Source organism: Passer domesticus, chromosome 4 (genome assembly GCF_036417665.1).
Source record: "Passer domesticus isolate bPasDom1 chromosome 4, bPasDom1.hap1, whole genome shotgun sequence".
Classification (NCBI taxonomy): Eukaryota; Metazoa; Chordata; class Aves; order Passeriformes; family Passeridae; genus Passer; species Passer domesticus.
Window position 1 is genome coordinate 43,811,130 of NC_087477.1, and position 17,889 is coordinate 43,829,018.

The following is a 17,889-nucleotide window of genomic DNA, read 5'->3' on the forward strand; positions in this document are numbered from 1 at the left end:
AGATATTAATAATTATTCCCCTGCCTTGGTTGGTCTCAGATACATTTAGTTCTGTGCCACAACAATCATCCTTGAAATGCAAATATGTCAGAATATTTAGAATATTGCAAATATTTCAGAACAGGTTTCAATGAGACTACTAATGACCTTAACAATATAGAATGTGGACAGTTCATTTGCCTCAGAAAAATATCTGAATTTTATTTTTACATTTTAACAGTGAAGCGGTAGGATACACATGAAAGAGTTATGCAGTCATCCACCTTCTTTGAAGTTTTCCTACATTGTTCTACAACAAAGAATGTGAAATTTTAGGGTTGCCTCTCATAAGTGAATGATTTGTGTCCCTGGATTCCTGCTGTGAAATTGGTATGGAAACGATGATATGTGGGAGTTTTTGTGGATATTTTGTTAGTTTGTTTTTCCTCCAAGACAGTGGGCTGATTTGTATCTCCTAGTGAACCTTATCCCCAGCAGGTATGGATGTCAAAGTGCTGTTTAGATCTGGTAAAGACAACTTGCTGCTCCTGTATGCTTGACATCATGATTCTTGACCTTAAAACAGCAAAAACCTGTTTTGCTTCCATGCTTTTCTCCCCAGTTTAAGAACAGAAAGCACATTCTGACCTTTGCTGATAAAATTAATATGCCATTGTTAAATCTAGTCATTACACCAACCTGAGAAAATTTTGTAAATGTTGGGAAAAACTTCCATTTTTCCTGACATAATGCATTTTTTCCACTACTGAAGTACTGAAACAGTTAAAGAAATGAAACTAATCTGTGACCATTCTTCCAACCAAAGTAATTAATATTGCAAAGCTTATGCGTAATTTTTAACTTTTAATAATGATAATGTATAGCTTTAAAGCCATGCATTCAACTTTAGGCTTGTATAAGAATGAGCTCTTTGTTTTGTGTAAAAATCACAGGTAAATCAGTTAAACATCACATAAAGTGACTTAAGAAACATACATATATGTGTATGTAATATATGATTTTGACAGATATTATGGAAGTAAGACTTCTTGTCACATTTTGCATGAGTGACCATCCATAGGTTTTCCTCATATCTGTTCTAACATAGTTGGCAAACATAAGAGGATTTGATGGCAAGTTCAGATGAATACTAAATGATGAAAGATTTAGATGAATTTTAGATGAATACTATAACTTGCTCCCATTTTAAGATGGACAGCATGCAAATAAAAACTTTGCTGTGCACAGAAGGTGACAAATGGGTCTGCTGTCAAACGGAAGATTGGCAGTCTGTGGAACATCCAGCCAGCTGCCTGACTGCTCTGGGCTTGTCATTATTTTAAAGATCTGGATTATAGATTCATCTGCAGCAGCAGTTCAACAGAAGGGCATTTGTTCAAATAGTCTGTAACATTAATAAATGTGTTATCAAAACAGCACACACCAGTCCATAGTAAGTCTTGCTTTGGTGTCATCAGCTGTGCAGGGGCATCCTTACAGTGATGGCAGTGCCACGGCCTTAGGAACTAAAAAAAATAACGTGGTGAATACTGTTAATTTATCTGTGTGTTTTGGCCAAAGTGGTATTTTAGTACCTTGGAGAACATGTTTGGTAATTTTCTTGTATTCAACAGTTTTATTTAAAGTTTTCAAAGTTCTTGAGAAAATACTAATAGGGATAGGTATGCCTAGACTGTCCCATATCTGCTTTATGCTGATAAATAGGAGCTCGCTTGCATGAAATCGGGTCATACGGCCAGAGATTTAAATTGTTGGCAATAAATTTGTCTGAATATTTTAGAATAAGACTTATGTATTGTATGGGATGTTTAAGTGTGTCGTAGCATTTTGAGTGAATTATTGTTCTGAGTTTTTAGTGGTTTCAGTTGGTGTTTTTAAATCTGATGGGAGCAACAGTTTGTTATGTAGTAATTTCTCTGGTAAGGTTAGTGGGAAGCCGAGAACACCAGCATTATAAAATTCAGAAGCATGCTCCTGGGAGCTTTAGCAGTTTTGTGTCCAATATCCCTGAGCTTAAATTTAAGTTTTAAACTTCTTTCCAAGTGAGGAGGATAAGAGACAAAGAAGATAGGTCTGCCTTATTTTCCTTAAAATTATGTACTCCATTCTTGCACTCCTCAATTTAGCTGTCTGTTATTCCACCTACACAGCTGTGTAATATCTGTGTAATTGTCCCTTCACTGTGAATGTTTTTTCTAGCTTCTGGAGTCATGCAGTGGCAGTAAATTCGGTGACCTTAGAGTGTTCTGTTTGTTTTTGACTAGGTACTTGAACATGAAGGAAATGATACTTTACATTGTGTTTAAAGGGAAGGGGAAAATGTGCTGATAATTTCTGATTTTGAGGTACTTCAGAAAAAGAATGGTCTCTGTGTATGTAATCTGTATAAAAATTTAAGTACTTTTGTAAATAGTTGTGATTTTAGGTAAATGCTTGAAATTGAGGAATTGAGGTAATCTGTTGTTGCAGCATTTGTCATTAACCTAACAAGGTTTAGTACTCCAGGCATTGTTGGCACTGCTTAGGAGAATGATATCCATGTGAGATGATGTTCTAGAATGTAAAATAGTTGAGAGAGATTACAGTCAGATGATGCATGCTGCTGAGATCTCTACCAATTTCTACCTAGAACTCAGTTTTGCTTGTGAATCCCTAATCCTATGGGATAGTCCTGGGATGTTGTCCATACATTTGTAGTTGCTTTTGTAATGGATTTTTAACATTCTTTTCTGTGGCTCATAAAGGGACTCTAGATTTTAATAGCCTAAAACCATTTGCAGAACTGTCTTGCCTTCCCACCCCTCCCCACCCCCTCTCCCCAAATTTTTAAGTCTAAGCAAGGAGTTCTTACATGGGTTTTGAAAAACCCATGAACAGAAAGTTCCAGGTTGGTTTTCTGTGATGTATTTACACTTGTTTATGATAGAAACTTTCCACAATACATTGTTCTTGTGTTTTACACTGATTTAAATTCCAATAATTTTTCACTGTACCCTATAACAATTCACTGGACTTCTACTTTAATTTTTTTTTGAAAATAAATTATATGAGAGTATTTTCTGAACTGAAAAGGGACAGTACGTGCAGTCACAACATACCTGGAAATGGTTGCAGTTGAGGAGGAAGGAGTAGGGAAATGGAATTGACCATTTATTCTTCAAACTGTTTTGACTCACGAATTGTCTGTGAGTAGTGTTGTCTTCACCTAATTTCATAAATGTCACTTTTCACATTTTGAGGCTTATTTTTCTGTTTTGGAAACCACAACAATTTTGTCAGTCTGATGCATGTAAACATCAATTAAACTTCATTAGGTTAATAAAAATTTTTGCATTCATGGACAGAGTACTGGCTTAATTTACTAACAGATGAATAGAGGTATATAGTGGTGAACAGCATAAGTAGTAAGAAAGTGTTTTATGGTAATGTTATATGCAAGTTTTGTGTTTCACTATTGTTTTGATGGGTTCAATCATGTTTCCATGTTACTTGTGAATGCTTGTGGCACAGAAACCTGTGCTGGATTTTAGCTGGAAATATCCACTGGTGCAGAGAGGATGCATGTTGATAGTTGTGTGTGTGACAGAGTTCAGAAAGTGGTGTACTGCCTTCCTGTGCTGGGGAGATGTTTCTGTTTTGGCAGAACTTAATTTTTTTTTTCTTGACATGAGCATAAAATACTCAAATTCTGCTCATGGTGTTAACCACAAGGCCACCCAATCAGACTGGAGAGGGTTTTAATTGCTTTGTCAACAAGTGGTATTTTTAAATTTTGTACTAGAAAGGGTTTTCCTAAGCTTCCTAGAATTCATAAGTTCTGCTACTTCTAATCAACACTTCATCAGAAAATTGATTGTGCTCAGCATTAAACTGTTTTACAAGGCTTAAGCATAATTTAATGCTTTAAAATAATCTGTTGCACTGGCACATGACAAAGACTTACAAAATTCTAAACTAATTGTTGTAATTGAGCAATTTAAAGAATAACTTATCTTTTAGCTTATATTGAAGACCAAGGACATAAGTGTCATGAAACTCCCATAAATGTAAATACATATGAAACTGTGTCCATCAAAAAATTGTGCAAAAAATAGACTGGATTATTTCAGGATCTTCTCTGCCATTACTATAATTCATTTCCACTAATTTTTATAGCCTCATTTGCTAGCAATCATTGCCAGGAGTGAAGGAAATCAATGTGTAACAAACTAAGCTCGTTATCAGTGTACCTGTTAATTTGAGGGAAGGCAGCTGCAGATTGTATGACATAGCATTCCTAGTATCCAATTTTTTTTCCTGTGTCTTTTGCCTCTGAAACAACTGTTAAGTCTTCTCTGCAGCATGATTGTACCAATACAGCGTGAGAAAGGGTGTAGTGTAAATGGGAGTGACTGGGGACGTTTCTGAGTTTAAGACACAATTATGTTCTGAGAGGAGAATTATAAATGCCATATTTATGTCAGTCTTTTCCACAGCTCATATACCTGTGTGTTTTTAGTAGAATTTGTGTATTCAGGGCACAAGGAGAAGCAGCAGCTCCGTTCAGAAAGGTTTGCAATGGTGTTAAAGGTGTCTGGACATGTACCTCCCACACCCTGCGGGTGGGTGTCTCTGGCCTGTGAAAGGGCGAAGCTGCTGAAAATCTGAGCGAGCTCATCGAGTGCACTGTTTGTAAATACGTGATAAAAATGTTTACAGCTCTGCAGCAGATCTCTTTGGGGTGGGGGGGAGGGGGGGGAGGAAGGGAGGTGATGTCTCTGCTTTAGCATTATCTTCTTGAAAAGTCATGTTCACTTGAGGATTTGGCGAGGTGAACGTGGGTCCTCATTCCCACCCTGACTTCAGTGATATTCTTAGGAGCCAGCAGCGAACGGATCCCTTCCCTCTGGGGATGCCTTGATCTTCCGAGGCTGATGCCAGACACAGGCAGGAGCTTGCTGTTTTATCTGCATTGTCCATCTCTACCTTAATGAGTGAAACAGTTAAGTATCAGAGGGGGCGAGCCTCTAGGAATGTGTCTTCCATTTGACTCGAATATTTCGGTGGATAAAGGGAGAGGGAGGGAGAGGAGAGAGAGGGTGAGACAGAGAAATCCACTTACATCACTCGAACTGCATTGAGTGTGTGCCTGTGTGCAGGTTAAGAGACAGACTTCAGTGTCTTTGCTTTCTGCAGGAAGCAGCAATGCCGTTTGTATCCTAAGAGGAATTTTTTATTTAGAAAAGGAAGCATTCTTTCTACCCAGGAAATGGCTTTCCTTGTGCGTTGCTATGCCAACTGCCTGCAGCCATGGTCTTCCAAAGTAAGCACAATAACGTAATTATATTGGCGTATTGCATTCAGACTCATGATTCTCTGGGTTTTTGTGTGTGTAACTGTTGTATTTTTGTTGCTGACTCTTTGGGCGGTAGAAGTGCTTGTCTCGATTGTGAGGAACAGGCATCATAAAATTAAATGCCCATCAATGTCATGCTGCTGAGATTAATTGTGCAAACTTGGTTAGCTGAGTGGAACAGAGATCACTGGTCACTACTCTGTCAGCATCATTAGCAGCCAGGGGAGGAGGTCCCTATTCGTGTGCGCTGCCCTGATTTTGGGGGAGTGCAGGGTAGTGGTGGCGGGAGGGGGAGGCTGCATTTGTGAGTGTGTGATTGCAAATGAAACAGGAGTATTAACAATGCTTGGCTGAGTGCTGGAGGCTGGTTCCTGCACCCTGACCAATATAATACTGTATTAAGCCTTTTTGAGGGAGTCTCTGTGCAGTCAGCCATTTTAGCTTTTTTTGTCCTTTTTATTTTTTTTTCCCCCTCCCTCCCTTTCCCATTCCTCAGGCTCAGGGAATGGTTTTGTTCCCTTGAATGGATGCTGGATATGTAGGGTTTCATCAGGCTCTGTACGTCCTGACACGCTTCGACTTTCAGTGTTGCAAAAATGGAGACGAACGCCGTCATTCGGATTGCTGCTCTGCACTACAAGTGCGAGGGGGGTTTTGAGCTTACCAGTAGTGACACTTTTAGCTCCAGCTTGGTTTCACCCCCTCCGCCTCTTTTTAATTTAATGCTGTAGAGGGTGACTTGCCATCCATAAGAAATTGGTACATGATGTGTAAATTCAGTTCATCTTATGTTTCTTCATTATGAAACCACTTGCAATCCCAGCTAACCATGGAGTTATGGGCCAGCAGGAGAAGCACTCAGTAAGTATTGCAAATTCTGTTTGTTCTATCAATAACCTGTCACGGGCAAACTGCATGGAGATTGAAGCTGCTTGTCGTCCTGCTCACTGCCTTTCCTGCTTGTGGATTTAATAGCGGCTTTGGAGGGAAAGCTGTACCTGAGGTGGCATTAATGTTGGTGGCTGTATTTGAAATTGTTTTTAGCTTAAAAAAGGCAACTCTGTAGGTTCTTTTTGGATGTTAAAAATTTACTGAAAAAATGCTGATATGCTTGGTTGGGCAGGAAGCTTTGAGCATTCACTTAAAATCATTATGCATTTGTTAAAACTTTAAAGCAATATGTAAGCTGTATAACAAGTGATATAATTGTAGGTGATGATAAGAATAGCTTTATTCTGTCTAGTGTGTGGTACTAGTGTAGTTTTGCCTTGTAGCATGGCGTTGAACATCTGTGATACACTTATGCTGAAATGCAGGAACTGTTAGTAAAACATGGAATGAACAAAAGGCATAAGTACTGATGCTTTCTAATTGATCCCATGAGTCAGCTACACCTTTGTCATGCTTTAATCCCATAGGCTGCCTGTGTTTATTGTTTGGGAAAAATGCATTCATAAGCAGAAGAGCAAACATTATTTAACAAGGCCTCAGGTGTCAGGAATTAGAAATTTAGGTTTTGCATGACAAAAAGGTTCTGTAAGTTCTATAAAAATGTACAGAACCTTATTGCTCAGTTAAAATGTTTAAACCTTTGTGCTGGATTTTATATGATTCAATATAGTTTTCAATCTTAACATTTGTTTCTTGAGAAGATATTTATGAATATGTGTTCTGTGACTACCGTGTGTTAGAATGTACATGGCAATGTGAACAGTATGTTCACCAGATACAGTTAAAGAATCGTAAATAGTGGGAAGAAGTGGTAGCATGAACTTTTTGAAGGAAGAACATTTTTTTTTGCAAGAATTCAGTGTTGATTGTGTAGAAATACAGAAAGTAACTTAGAAATGTTTTAGAATGTGTCCAGTGAATTTTTCTTACACCTGTAGCAATGTAACACAGTTTCTTATTGTAGACTGTTTTGTTCCTTTCTCTTGTTAATTACATTCTAAGAGTTCATGTAACCAAACCATTTGGTGTTCATGAAATATTTAGAACTTAATCTAAAAAAAAAAACCCCAAACAAAACCCACCTTCTTTCCCTCCTGAAACTCAGCACTGAAGAAACTGAAATAGAATAGGATAGTTTGAATTTGCAAATAGGAATAAAATAAAAAAGCTGAATATGTATTGCATATGTTTTCCTGCTCTTTCTCCTCTCCAAAGAATGTCAATGAAAAGTTCTAGATTTACTCTGGTAGCACAAAAAGTTTAACTGATATTAAATAAGTGCTTATAGATAAAGGAAAAAAAAATAAACTAGCTTTTTAGAACTTCACATTACAAACTCTGTCCTATTCTAGTTGTATAACTTTGAGGTATTTAAATCACAGAGATTAATTTCACTCTCCAAAATGGAGACTGGACTACAATGTAGGAATAGTAAAAGGAAAAAGGTCAAGGCATTGCCTTAGAAATGTGCCCATATATGCAAGAGAAAGAAATCATACTGCCTGACATGCAGCTGCAGATTTAGCATGAAAAAAAGACATAGTTTAAAGACTATATAGAACTTTAAGGACACAAACTAGGGCAGCAAAAACTGCTGCTTTAACAACGAAACTTTTCATGCCTGTTCACCAGGTAGACATTATTTTCCTTGGAAGGTAAAACTGAAAGATGTAAATTTTTCGTAGAAAGGAAGGGAGGCATGGAGTTCCAAGGCATAAGACTTTATCTTACTTTGCCTAAGAGGAAAAACTTCTTGAATTAATAATTTCTGGTAATGAGTTATTTTCATGTTACGATGTTCCCAGAATTCTAAATATTTTATTGATATCTGACTTGAACTTATTTCAAGGAGGGAGGCTTAATTGCTTCTGTGACATCACCACCCAGAGTCTCACAGCTTGAATTGCTGGAACTGAATGCAAAATTCAGTTCCAATCTGGAACTGACTGCAAAAATCTCCTGTGCAAGGTTTCACAAGTTTCTGTGAATTAATTTTACTTAATGCTGTTAAATCATAATTTCACACTAGTTGAGTTAGGGAATGAGGGATATGGTTTAAATCTATTGTTCTCTGGAAGTGGTATGCAAACTGGCCATTGTGTTAATCATGGTGAAAATGGAGAGGAAAAGTTAAAAATGCTCCTGTGTTTCCTAGATTTTTTTAATATAAGAAATAAAATCAGGAGCATCAATCAAGTCTTACATGCCTCATATTTCATAAATTGGAGGAATTTGAAGCAGTGGTACAAGCACATATCTGAAAGTGATGTTCCTTGATACACAACTACTGTCATCTGTTTAACAGGGAGTAAAATTATGCTCTGGGTGAAAGATGGCAGAGAAATGAAGGGAGGGTTGTTGCAAAAATACTTCTGCTTAGTTCTTGTATTTAATGTACTTTGTGTAATTAAAGGAATTTTAGAATAGTTTGGGTTGGAAGAGTCCTTAAAGACCATCTTCTTCCAACCCCTCTGCCATGGACAGTACACCTTCCACTAGACCCGCTTGCTCAAAGCCCCATCCAGCCTGGCCTTGAACACTTCCAGGGATGGGGCATCTTCAGTACACTCATTATATTTGGCAGTGTCCTTGCTGTTTACGGGAGTCCTCTTAACCAGCTTTGTAGGGCTTTCATTATAATTTTCTTAATCTTAAATTTTAGGAAGATGAATGGTGTTGCAAAAAATATTGTTTTGTGGATGTTCAAACAATCTCTTGAAAAGCTACATGCATTGCATCGTCCACCTGGTTTATTAGGTGGAAAAAAATCACAAGAAGGTCTAGTGCATGAAGGTTCCCACTGTAGGCTTGGGCTTTGTCAGGTGTTAGCTTTTGATCTCATTTCTCTTTTTCCTTTGTATCTTTTGTTTGTAGGAACTTTATTCAAGGTCAATTGAAAAAACAAAATTAAAAAATTGACAGGTATAATGACTTGTAAAAATGGGACTTGAGATGCATAGTTCTTATATGACTGTGTAATGATTAACAACTCATGAATTGCACAATACATTGGAGTGACTTATGGACAACCTGTAAGAAAGTATATTTTTACTTCAGGTGTAATTAAAATAAAGTCTGATAAAAAAGGACAAGTTTTGCTGCCGGCACAGTGACACTTCTTTAGTGATCATGGGTGCTGCAGTCTTTGTGCTCAACCTGTCTTGAATTACTAAAAATTATTGGAAGCAGTAAGTCAAATTTTTGGGTTGTTCTTACCATATTTTAATTCAGAAAGATTTGTGGCCATGTGCTAGGGGTCTCTTCCCTCCCAGGAAAGAGAAGGAAATGAGTGATATTTTGAGGAAAAATCTTGAATGGGGATTGTTCAAATATGGTTATTTTAGTTTGATGTGTAGTAAAGGTGCCTGTTGGCAGGTTTTCCTAAAAAATCTAGAACTATACCAGAAATCATTTTCTGTTACTGGAAGAGATCATCAGTATTTTTCCTTGACTCATATAATAAATGTAGTGTGATATAGTTATTTGTCCTTTGAGTGAGCATCACACAGAACTACTAATTTGTGGAAAAGAGGTGTGGTGTTGTGATCAGATGGCTACAGTTGCTAAGCTTTTGCTTGTTTCTTTATATGTCTCTGGAAAAAAAAATAGATGTATGAAAAAGCTGTGTCTAGGAAGTAGTGACCTGTTAGCTGCTGCAGCTGCTGATGTTTATGATTTTATTCATCTTGAAGAATTACATTGCTCTGGGATTTGATACAGATTATCATCTTTTGTTGTTAGGCACCTTTATTTTCAGCACTTACTGAAACCAGATTTCTGGTTTGGCTTCTTCTGATTATTCCTTTCCTTTTAATTTGTGTATTTTTTTAAAAAAAATCCTCTCTGGAGGCCAGTAAAGGGGTTGTGGATTCTTCATGTGATTAGAAATAGTGTTTTACCTCTTCGTAAGTGCATTATGATAGAGTCTTTAATTGCATGACCATGTATCTTCTGCAAGATTTATCTCAAGGTGGATAGCTTTGTAATGAGCAGCTGTTTGGTGTTTTGGGCTAGCTTCATTGCTCAAAAGGCCAGGTTGTGTTTATGGTGTACTATTCAAGTCTTACTTAGAAGAGAAAAACATAAATATTATTCTCTTCTGTGGCTTTTCAAGATGCTCATAACTACAGCGTTCAGGCAAATAATTAAGGTATTGTGGGGGCGGCATTATCTTCATTTTTCACTAAGGTCGGCTGAAGCAAATCTTTGGCAAAACGTAAGGGCAGCATTTTGAGAGCTTAAGATGGTCATTCCACGGCACAGGAAGGTCTAAATAAGCATTCAAAGGATGGATTTTGATGGTTGAGTTTTCTATATTGGCCCAGTGTAGGCACTCACAGCCTAATGATCATACGAAAGGTTGATTTTAAGTGACTTGCCTGGCATCCTTCCAGAGATCTGTGGTAGACTCTGGCTAAATTCCTGTTCTGCAGGACAGCATTTAACTGCAGATTTCCCCAAAAGCTTATAAATGGCAAAATTTGGGTCATTTCAGAGGAATGACTGTGAATGCATTTAGTGACCTGTAGAGATGGCAATGAGAGCATCCTTGGCACATAGAAGATGTCCTGCTATCTTTCTGTTATGGTTTCAATGCCTGGGGATTTCACAGCATATTTCAAAGTGAGAGGAGAAGAGTCAAAAAAACCCAACAAACGCTCAAAACCATACCCAAAAGGCTTCCATCTACATGTAATGAAGTAGCTAAATTTTTTTCAGGTTGATATGGGTAGTTGGTGTTGAAGATTGCACAGTAGGGCAATTTTTAGCAAGTTTATGAAGTAAGAGAGTTTCAGGCCTCACAACGTATTCAGTATTATGGCTCTGGTTTATATTCTAAAGTGGCCAAATGTAGTGGTGCTGTTGCAGTGTTTGCAGAGTGATGTTTTTGATGCTGTATACTGGAATGTGGCATTTATAGTCACAATGCAGATGTGAACTTGAAAAGGAAAGTCAGCTTCTTCCAAAATGCTATTTTGAGACTGAGAGACTAAAGCTATTTATTATTACTGAGTTGTTGGCACTCCTGCCTCATCATCAGATGTGCTGAAAATCTAGCTGAAGTTGAGAGCTGCTGGTACCCAACAATTATAGAAAAACAAAAGCTATCCAAGCAACCAAAAATCCCAAACATCAAAAGAAGTAAAAAATCCTAAATCCCTTAACATAGTGTTGACTTACTTCTGATTCTATGAGTTAATAAAGGCATAGGAAGTAGAGAAACTCTAAACAGCAGAGATAATGTGTTGTGTTAAGTAGCCTAAATTAAAAATAAGTTAAATATGGAATGGACAATATGCACAATGAGTAGCATGAAGTTCATTGTAACTAGAAGCAAGCACTAAGAAAACGGAGGAATTCCTGTTCCTCAGTATCTCAAGTTCATTATTCCACCTGCAAAATAATTGCAGTCCCTTGCTGAATACTGGCTCAAGGGTTTTAATCAGTGGTACTTACTGCTGGTACTTTATTTCCAAGTGATGTAAACTCAACAGTTTATCGAACAAAACAGCAAAAATATTCCAGTGAGAGGAAATAAGTTAGATTTTTTTTGAAATTTAATTTTTAATTGTCTAAGGCAGGGGATCTCAGTGATATGTAAAGAAACATGTAGCTTATAAGAGGATTAGAAAATGCTGTGAGTTGGGCTGCTTTTTTCTGCAGTCATGATTGCTGCTGGTACTACTCCAGCAGCAAAACTGAGGGGAGATGTCTCATGTTTTGTATTTCACTGCTAACATGACCTGAAGCTTATCTGCAAAATACTTCTGTACTTGATAACTTTACAGGTTGTCTGCAAAATCAATGAAATATCAAGAGATAGCAGGAATGATTTAAGAGTATGAGCATTAGGAACTATAATTTCTAAATTCTAAACTAGAATTGCATAAACGTTTAGGCTATGTTCAGACCATCAGCACCCTGGGATCATGATGTTGGTGCTGGAAACTCTGAAGTATAATTTTTTTAAGATTATTTGAAGTTTGTTTTTCTTCAATTGTCTTGCATATTTTTTATTCCTTGCTGGATTCTAGGCTTTAAATTGCTACAAATTAGCCCTTAACAACATCCTTGATGTTTGAAAAACTGAGCTAATTTTACTAATCCCTCATTGAATACACAGTGGTGTGATTTTTGCTTGACTGAAATAAAGACAAGATTTTTAGGATTTTAGGGCTATTTTATTAAAATCTGATTTTTATTTTTGATACTTTAATTGCAACAGCAGATATATGACCAGATAACTAATTCTTTAATGTACTACTACTTTTGGATTCTTGGTAGCTTTTTCTAAAATTTGAAATTAATAGAAGTAATACTACTAGAAAGAGGAAAAAAAACCAAAACACTTCACAGGATATTTTAATATTTTAGGACTTCTGCAAGTGAGTGTAATACTGAACCAGTGTTTCCAGTGTTTGAGAAATATAGTTAATATTAAGGATTTGAGAAACATGAAATATGAATGTCTTGAGATTTACCCTTGACTAAAGAATCTTGCACCCACCACACTTCATTGCCAATATTGTATTTAAGAATGTGGTAGCTGTAGAGCAAGAGAAGTGTGGCATGACTCCAGCAGTTCTGCAGAGTTTTTAGGATTCTAACTTCTGCATGCTTAATCCATCAGTCTGTTACAGAAATGTCACTGGCACTTGCATAGTATCCCAGAATTGGGTAGTTGGTGGTTATTCCAATTTTGTCAGCTTGCCAGTAGTCTCTTTGCTGTTCATTTAGAGATGGTGATGATTCAGCTGAGAACCAGGAGAAGAATAAACTGTGCTGAAGGGGTCTCTGCTCAGTGGGTTACTTGTGAAAGCTGATCCTGTGCCCAGAAGCTGAAATTTATTGGAATGTTTATCATTCCTTCCAATTCCCCTGCTTTGTATGAGAATACTAGAAGGACAGATGAAGGACAAGAGATTGCATTGCTATTATGTGGGTGATGTTGAAGGTAAATAGCTTTACATTATAATAGTACCTGACACAAGCAGTGCTGCTGCTTGGTCCCTAATAAGTCCGAGGTGTAGGAATGGAGATCAGCTATTGCCTAGATTTATTTGATTTTGTCACTTGGGAAAGATGAGGGTTCACAACATTTGGTGAAATAACTGGAATATAGGAAGTTCTGTGGGTATATTTTTTGTAATTTACTCTTGTGGTGCTGGACTTGGTTACTAGACTGCAAGATTCTATTAATTCCATTAGTAAGAATGTTGGTCCTGTGGGCAAAAGGCTATATTTGTCTTTTTGGGTTGCTCTCACTGCAAATATGAAGCCTGCTGCCATGAACCAGTTGGTTCATGGTGTTCAGCTAACCTGGCATTCTATACTTGGCCTAAACCTTAAGCTGCTCAAAAAGCTAAAAATAAGGCCCTAGGTCCTTTTGCAATCACTGGTCTCCATTGCAGATGTTGGAACACAAAATCCTGGCATGTTTAGTTCCCTTTTCATGAAAAGTGAAATAGGATTTTCCTAAATGAGAAGTGGCTTGCTAAATCTCTCAGCTTGGATTGAGTAGTTTTCTAGCATTTCCCAAGTCCTGAGTTATAGGCAGTCAAGTTGATGTCTCCAGTAATATGAAATTCCTTCCAAACCCTGTCCAGAACACCTTAAAAAGGCATAAAGTAATTTGATCTGCTACAATTTCAATAATTCCTGTCCTTCGTGGTGTATGGAGTGTGACTACCTTTCCTTTAATTCAGATGGGTTTTCTGATTTTTCCTTACAGGTCTTCTAAATTTGTTTAGTGACTTTTGTAAGCAGCAGAAAGCTCTGAATCATTTGACAAAATGTCAAAAAGATTTTGCTTTGAATGTGAAAACAGTTGTGACTCTCTACACTCAAATGTATGCATACGTCCATGGCACTTCCAGCTCTTAGATGCAGAGGGAGATAACAATTCTCCTTTGGACTGGGAGTATGCAAACTGGTTTAACACCAGCCTTCTCTTTCAGTTCCAGCTTCTCAACATGGATCAAGAGCCAGCTGCTTTCCAAAATACAGGAAAAGCAGGCTTGTGAGTTAGAATGTGGAGAAGAGCAGAGTATTACATTATATGTGCATTTAGGATCTGTTAATAAGCTAACAAACACCATAAAATGTAGCTCCATGTAGTCCTTGTAGCTTTCTACCTATAGATTCTTTATTTCAACTGTCCCCGGCTTGGCTGGTGACCATATTTGCATTTGGTGGCAGTAATGCATCCTCTTGCTAACTGCAGTTACCTGATCTTCAGAGACATTGGGCAGCCAGGAGCCATGCTGCAAACCCAGACAACAACCGATGGTCAAATTCCTCAGCCTGGGATTTCTTTCCCTCAGTCTATAAATGCTGCCTCATTTTATCTGGCTGCAGCCTGTCACTGGCTTGCAGCATAGGTGCTGTGTGCTGGGTTGTTTGAACAAACACGCCAGGTAGGATTCATTAGTTTATAGCTTGACTCCAAACTGTGACCTTGCAAGTCGAAAGAATTGGTTTAAAGAAGAAAGCTTATCCCCCTCTGTAGAATGATTTCACAGAAATGACGTTGTCCTATTTTGTGGGTCTCCCTTTGTGTGTGTAGTCATGTTGGCTTGTTTTATTGTTAAAAATAGGCTCGTACTGTTCTGTGCTGCTGTTCTTCCTGCAGAGCCAGAAGAATGGGAGCTGGGCTGTGCTCCTAGGCCTCCATCCATGGCATTGTTTCCTAAATGCCTATCTGCTGCTGTGTGCCTGCCAGCTTGCCAAATGCTGTAGGGCTTGCATGAATGTCAGGAAGGTCTAATGCAGGATGATTTGAAAGAGCATGGGGAAGCCTGGAAAAGAGAACATGGATACACAACAGGGCCATACATTTGCTACTGGTAGTGGGATTGATGGCTTGAAAATGGGGTGATGAAGGACATTGTACCTGAATGTGTCTGGTCATGGTTGGGAAAAAAAAAAATTTCTAGATTTTGTGAAATTGAAACTGAATTTTGGGAATTACTTCTTAGCTATATCCTAGGTTTGCTGAACCATCAGATCTGTTGTCATTTTAGTCCAAGTATGTTCTTTGTGCTCTTCATTTGTTCAGGAGTTTTTTGGTGGGTTTTTTGTTTCTTTGTTGGTTTGATTGTTTTTTGTTGTTTATTTGTTGGTGTGGTTTTTTTGTTTGGTTTTGGGTTGCTTTTGTTTCACTGCTTTTGGGGGTTTTTTTCACATGTAAGGTTTTGGTTTTTTACCCTAAGGAGCTAAATAAAGGCTCTTCAAAACAAGCACTCTTTCCCTGTGCTGTTTCACCAGTCAAGGTACAGCTTGACCTCTAAATCTTAATATATTTCTGATAACAAACTAGGAAGAAGAGGGACTTGTATTCTCCAACTTTTTGGCAGGCAGTAGCTCTTTTCTCTACTAGGTTGCTCAGGAAAGAGTCAGGTGTTAGACTTGGATGTGTCTCATTCACCTTTTCAGTCTTGACCTGCTGAATGTCCTGCTTGACCAGTGGGTTTTCAGCTAGGTTTTTTGACCTTTGAATAAGTAGCTGACTATAGAGGGATTTTTTTTTTCTTTTGAAATACACATAAATAATGTAGAATATTCTTTTTTTTTCTGTTGTCCTCACTTTTAAGGAACCAGGAGGAAAAGGAAAATGCATGAATTTATGTATTTTGGTGCCTTAGTTAAATATACTACTTAAATAATTAACTCTGTGTCTGGAAATGGTTGTTCACTGGATTTTTTTTTAAAGCAGCAGAGAAGACTCATATTTTATTTTAAAACTGAAGTTGTTTCCAGCTGTAAGAGCAGACTGAAAACCAAACTAAAATGAGAACAGTGTTAGTTTCTTTTAATAACTGTGGAAGCCTGTATTTAGGTGTACCTCTCCTTGCCTATTGGTGTGTGACTTCTGCAAATATTTTCTATGTTCTGACTCTGGGAATTCCTGTCCTATTCAGTCTTGCTCATTTGCAAATCAGTAGGTTCTCAAAAGTTCACAATATTGTTGCTGTTGGAGTTTTTTTGGTTGATTGGTTGTTGTTTTTTTTTTTTTTTGGTATTGTTTGTTGGTTGCTGTTGTGTGGTTTTTTGGTTGTTTTTTTTTTTGGTGGTTGTTGTTGTTGTTTTAGTTTTGTCCTTGGGATGGTGTTTTTTGTGTCTTGTGAGAAGATTAGAGACTTCTTGCATTTCAGGGCAAAGGATTTTTAGAAATTTCCACTTAGCAGATATTTTCAAGGTCCCTGAAAAATACAGCTGCTTTTCCTAAATAAATGATTACTCAAGTGGAGTTTCCCAAACAGTGGCGTGCATGTCAGCAGTAGGATATAGAAAATCTAGTTATCTACTTATTTCCTGTTGAAGGAAGAGGTTGTTTAGGCAGCTAAATGTCACTCCTACACCTGCAACTTCCATTAGTATTGTACATTAGTATTCCTTCTGTGATGATGGTACCCAGGGAAAACTAAACTTAGGAATTCCTGAGTTAGAGTAGCATGATTATTTTTAGAGTTGTTTTTTTTTTTTAAGTGGAGGTTCAGTGTTCCAGCTGGGATTTTATTCAGTTAAGCATCCAGAGATAACATGTTTAGTGTAGTAATGACTAAAATGTCTACCACTTTTAGGAAAGTAACTTTCTAAGTCTCAAACAGCTACTACCATTTTAGTGCTGTTGTAAATGAGCACTTGGTTTGGCTCTCAAATTACCTGGTCATGGCAAGGTAGTGCAGTGGTTCAGGTAAATGCACACACCTTGGCCATGTAAATGTGCACACTACTCCAGTGTTTAACTTCTGGTGGATGGGAGAAAAAATATGAACGTCCCTGGATTGTGTTTGTAGAATGGGCTGCAGTTATTTCAACTGGTCTAGGTATTTCAACCTGGTTTCTGTACTGCTTATTTTTCTGCAGCTTGGCAATCTGTGATGCAAAAATCTGTTCCTGAATAAACGCCACTGAAACATTTCATGGTGTCGGTAGAATATGTTAGTTTTAACATGGTTGTAGTTTTAGGATGCAGGACCATAAGGGATGATTTAAACTCTGCGTGCACACCTGCGCAGACACAAATAGATGAATTTCTGGAAGTCACACATGAATGTCAGCATTTTAAGAGAATAACATACTGCTTCAATTGACAACGTCTGCTTACTCTAAAGCTGCCTTGTTTATAACGGGGTCCACATGGGACCTTGTTGTTTTGCTTATCTTATAATGTAGTTGTGGATGTTTGTGAAAATTAGACAATTTAAAAAAAGCCAAGGTGGGAGGCTAATGAAATTTAGTGTTAGATATTACAGTTTTGAGTAAATGTCACTTGGACAACAAAGAAAACTCTGCAGGTTATTTCAAAATTTATTGGAGATATTATTACTCTAAGAGATGCTTCTGTGCTGATATATGTAAATAATTTTAAATGGCTTTGCACAGTGGCTGCTGCACTGTGCTCCAGAATTTAGGGAGCAATGTAGCACTTCCTAAAGACTCCTTGATGAAAAGAAGAAAAATGATTCTTTAGTCTTTCCTATGATCACAATGAGCACACACCTGTAAGTTTTTTGCCCAAAGTAGTTGATAGTTGAGTTGTTCATAGAAGTTGGAATCTTGCTCTCTGTGACAGAATGCAAACTATGGAGGTATTAGGA

General features: G+C 37.5%; 1 protein-coding gene across 8 annotated transcripts in view; it reads left to right on the top strand.

The window, feature by feature from the left end:
• RAPGEF2 (Rap guanine nucleotide exchange factor 2) overlaps positions 1-17,889 on the top strand; it is a 184,960-nt gene that overhangs the window by 109,002 nt on the left and 58,069 nt on the right. The window contains exons 1-2 of one of the 8 annotated variants that reach the window (XM_064417493.1): positions 5,176-5,302; positions 5,832-6,196. The exons of 4 other annotated variants lie outside the window; for them this stretch is intronic. In XM_064417493.1, coding sequence (XP_064273563.1) covers positions 6,137-6,196 — 60 coding nt within the window. In that variant the 5' untranslated portion in view covers positions 5,176-5,302; positions 5,832-6,136. Of the gene's footprint in view, positions 1-5,175; positions 5,303-5,831; positions 6,197-8,235; positions 8,255-17,889 lie in introns of those variants that run through there. 3 more of the 8 variants (XM_064417495.1, XM_064417494.1, XM_064417496.1) reach the window with 3 other exon arrangements.